The sequence below is a fragment of the Triticum dicoccoides genome, chromosome 2B, assembly GCF_002162155.2.
Source record: "Triticum dicoccoides isolate Atlit2015 ecotype Zavitan chromosome 2B, WEW_v2.0, whole genome shotgun sequence".
NCBI classification, from domain to species: domain Eukaryota; kingdom Viridiplantae; phylum Streptophyta; class Magnoliopsida; order Poales; family Poaceae; genus Triticum; species Triticum dicoccoides.
In genome coordinates, this window is record NC_041383.1 from 265,224,813 (window position 1) to 265,227,823 (window position 3,011).

The 3,011-nt window shown below is 47.0% G+C and overlaps 1 protein-coding gene across 3 annotated transcripts in view; it reads right to left on the reverse strand.

Moving 5' to 3' along the window:
* Positions 1-1,159: 1,159 nt before the first annotated feature.
* LOC119363451 (protein disulfide isomerase-like 5-4) overlaps positions 1,160-3,011 on the reverse strand; it is a 7,710-nt gene continuing 5,858 nt past the window's right edge. For all 3 annotated transcript variants that reach the window (XM_037628804.1, XM_037628806.1, XM_037628805.1), the window contains 7 exons: positions 2,866-2,922; positions 2,683-2,749; positions 2,287-2,433; positions 1,956-2,180; positions 1,685-1,846; positions 1,528-1,605; positions 1,160-1,444 (listed from right to left, as the gene is read on the reverse strand). In XM_037628804.1, the coding sequence (XP_037484701.1) occupies positions 1,367-1,444; positions 1,528-1,605; positions 1,685-1,846; positions 1,956-2,180; positions 2,287-2,433; positions 2,683-2,749; positions 2,866-2,922 (814 nt within the window). In that variant the 3' untranslated portion in view covers positions 1,160-1,366. The remainder of the gene's footprint in view (positions 1,445-1,527; positions 1,606-1,684; positions 1,847-1,955; positions 2,181-2,286; positions 2,434-2,682; positions 2,750-2,865; positions 2,923-3,011) is intronic.

Sequence of the window (3,011 nt, forward strand, 5' to 3'; positions counted from 1 at the left end):
CCTAGAACCCAGAAGGAAGACGTCCAAGCTGCGCATGGAAGGAACTAGAAGCAGACCTGCAAGCACAGAGCACACCACTCCGAGCACCATCATCGTCCGCGGTTAAGCCACACCAAAGGGCTAGAGCTGTCGGCCACAGTCGCAGCAACAAGGGTAACAGCGAGGCCACTGAAGAAAAGGCAGTGAAGCGCAGAGCCAAGCTGCCACCCGCCACCATCACACCCACAACCCAACTCTCTTGCCGCCCCTGTGATCCCCGGACTGCGCCTCCAAGAAGGAACACGACACGGATGTGTCGTCGCCGCCCGAATCAGGGGACCTAGGCTTTCACCTAGCAGGGGACGGAAAGAGGGGGAGAAGGATCGTCACCACATCCTCCAGGGAGGGGAACAACGCCGAGGGCGTCACCTACGGTGTGGCTGCGTCGGCCAGGGATTTCCCCCGAATCCAACCCCACTCGACGAAATCCGCGCAGCCAGCACCCGGGTAGAACGGCATAAGCCACTAGGACCCGAATCCGGCGAAGGAAGGAGTAGATCGGGGCGGAGAGGATGAGATGCATCTGGCGGCGGCAACCGCGCGGGGGAGGCCGCACACCAGCGACCGGGGACCGACGCCTCCTCGTCCCCCGCGAGACCGAGGGAGGCTCCTCACCAGCTCCGACAGGAATGGCCTGCCGCAAGGCCACCCCGCACTCTCCGCCCAGGGCCGCCGCCCCGGATGCGGAGGCCCACCACGCAATGTGGAGCTGCCGGATCCCCCGCCGCCACCTTCATCGAAGTCGAGCGCACACCGGCGCACTCCTCTGGCGGAGGCGGCAGTTAGGGTTTCCCCCGAGTCGCCTCAAAGGAGACGACGGGGGGGGGGGGGGGGGGGGGCAAAGCCCATGTTTTCACATTCCAAGATCTTATTGGAGCATTTCTCAAGTTCGGGGACAACTATTATACGCGCCACGGCTAAACCAAGCACACTCATGGAGAGAACAAAATTATGATTTTCCCAGCCATGCAGCGAATGACTACAGACTGGTACCCATACAAGGAATTTCAGACATCCGAGCGAGAACAAGAAAATCACATGCAACCGCCAGCACATTACTTAGAAAAAGCAATATTTTAAGGTTTATAGAGCTGAAATTGGACTGGTGACAAGATCACGATGAAGCTATAAGGATCCAGCGTCTCTTTATTCCCATTTACTTAGCGAAACAGTGAAGTACCCAGTTATATCATGACCCCAACATTCAAACCAACCCCCCTCCCGCTGTATATGTTAATTAATAGATTAAGAATTGCTAACGGTACAAAAACAATTACTAACTAGTGCAACCACAAGGAATCGAGCGCTTCTGAGGATCTACTATTGTTCAAATGTCCTTCCCTAGCTCAACCTTCTTCACCAACCTTAGCGTGTTGTGCAAGATGGAGTCAAGTATTCCGGCCACCTAGAATTCAAAGGTTCAAACATCAGCCATGTATACTCGATGCTCTCGGAAATATGAAAATATAAACAAGGAGATGTTCCCACCGTGAAAACTCCACCAATAATAGCACAGACATTTGTGATGAAGTGGGAGAATGATTTGGGAAGTTCAGTCACCAAGACCTGATGATAAATGAGAATCAGCTTAGATGGACTGTTTGATATGTTAGTGAACCAAGTAAGAAGTATATAAAATACCTACCTGCATGGGAGAAGGCTCAAAATGGAATTTCACAACAGGAACATAGAAGCTGTGCACCAAGCTGCTGTGTGCTGTGTATTCATATTCTTCAAGCACTTTCAACTCCTTTGAGTATCTCAGCGTAACCAGCTCCGTCTTTACAATTTGTAGGTAATGCTCAATCTAGAATGACAGAATTTACACAAATGCTATGTTATTTACTAAACAACGGAAAAAAGCTTAGATGCATTGCAAACTTCAATAGAGAAGTAGGCAAATTTTAGGGACTTACAGTAACATTTGCATTGACATCACCATGCTTAACGATGTAAGACTGACCAGCTAATCTATCATGGTGTCCGCCAACATAGGGAAATAGTCTTTTCAGTTCATTAAACATCTTTGATGAGAGCCTTTTGCCAAATGAGAACGTTGTGACGTAGTGGGAAACATTTATCTGAGATGGATCAAATGAGTGTGAACCAGATCGAGCCGATATTACAACACTGCCAGGAACCTGGTGAAGAGAAGATAGTAATCAAACATCCCACAAAAGAATCCTTTCTCCATGCAGCAATTATTAGTACTACAGAAGCTGAATGTTAGCAAAGAAGTTCATTTACCTTTTTGACCCGCACAAAACCTTCTATTCTGCAGCCGCCGGTCATTGGAGCAGGACGCTTTGCAGGATCAACAGTCTTGTTGGATTTGTCTTCCAAAGCAAGCACATGGGCCTCTTTTGGAATATTTGCAACATATGTTTCCATTGCCTAAGATTCAAAACTTATATCAAGAACCCAGTACAGAACAGCCTATGAGACCATAAATACCATATATTAACAAGCAAAGAATTAGCCTTTAGTTCGCCCTCAAGAAGTTCATTACGATTTCTCAGGTAGGCTAAGGTTTAGGATATTGCGCGGTAGTAAAAATAACCCATGTGATACTATCGTGCTGACATAAGAAGAACAATTACAATATAAGAAGAACAATGGGAAACCATGTGATTCATAACATACCGCGACTAAACTTTCAGTATCACGTTCCCCATAGTATGAGTCATGATCATGGTGACCCTGATTCTCCCTGTACAGAAGTTGATTTGGTTATCTACTGATCTTGAGGGTAAAATTAACACGAAGTATTGGAAGAATGAGGTTTACAGTTTCAGTATGATATAATGTAAGGTTTACTGTGCTTACTTCATATCACTCCCTTTATGAAAAATGCGAATTGATGGGTAACCTTGTATATGGTGCCTGCATTTAATAAAGTGAAGAGATGAAGATATATCATATCAGCATTTTGACTAAGAAGCATACGAACGCCAATATGTGAAACTAGGAGA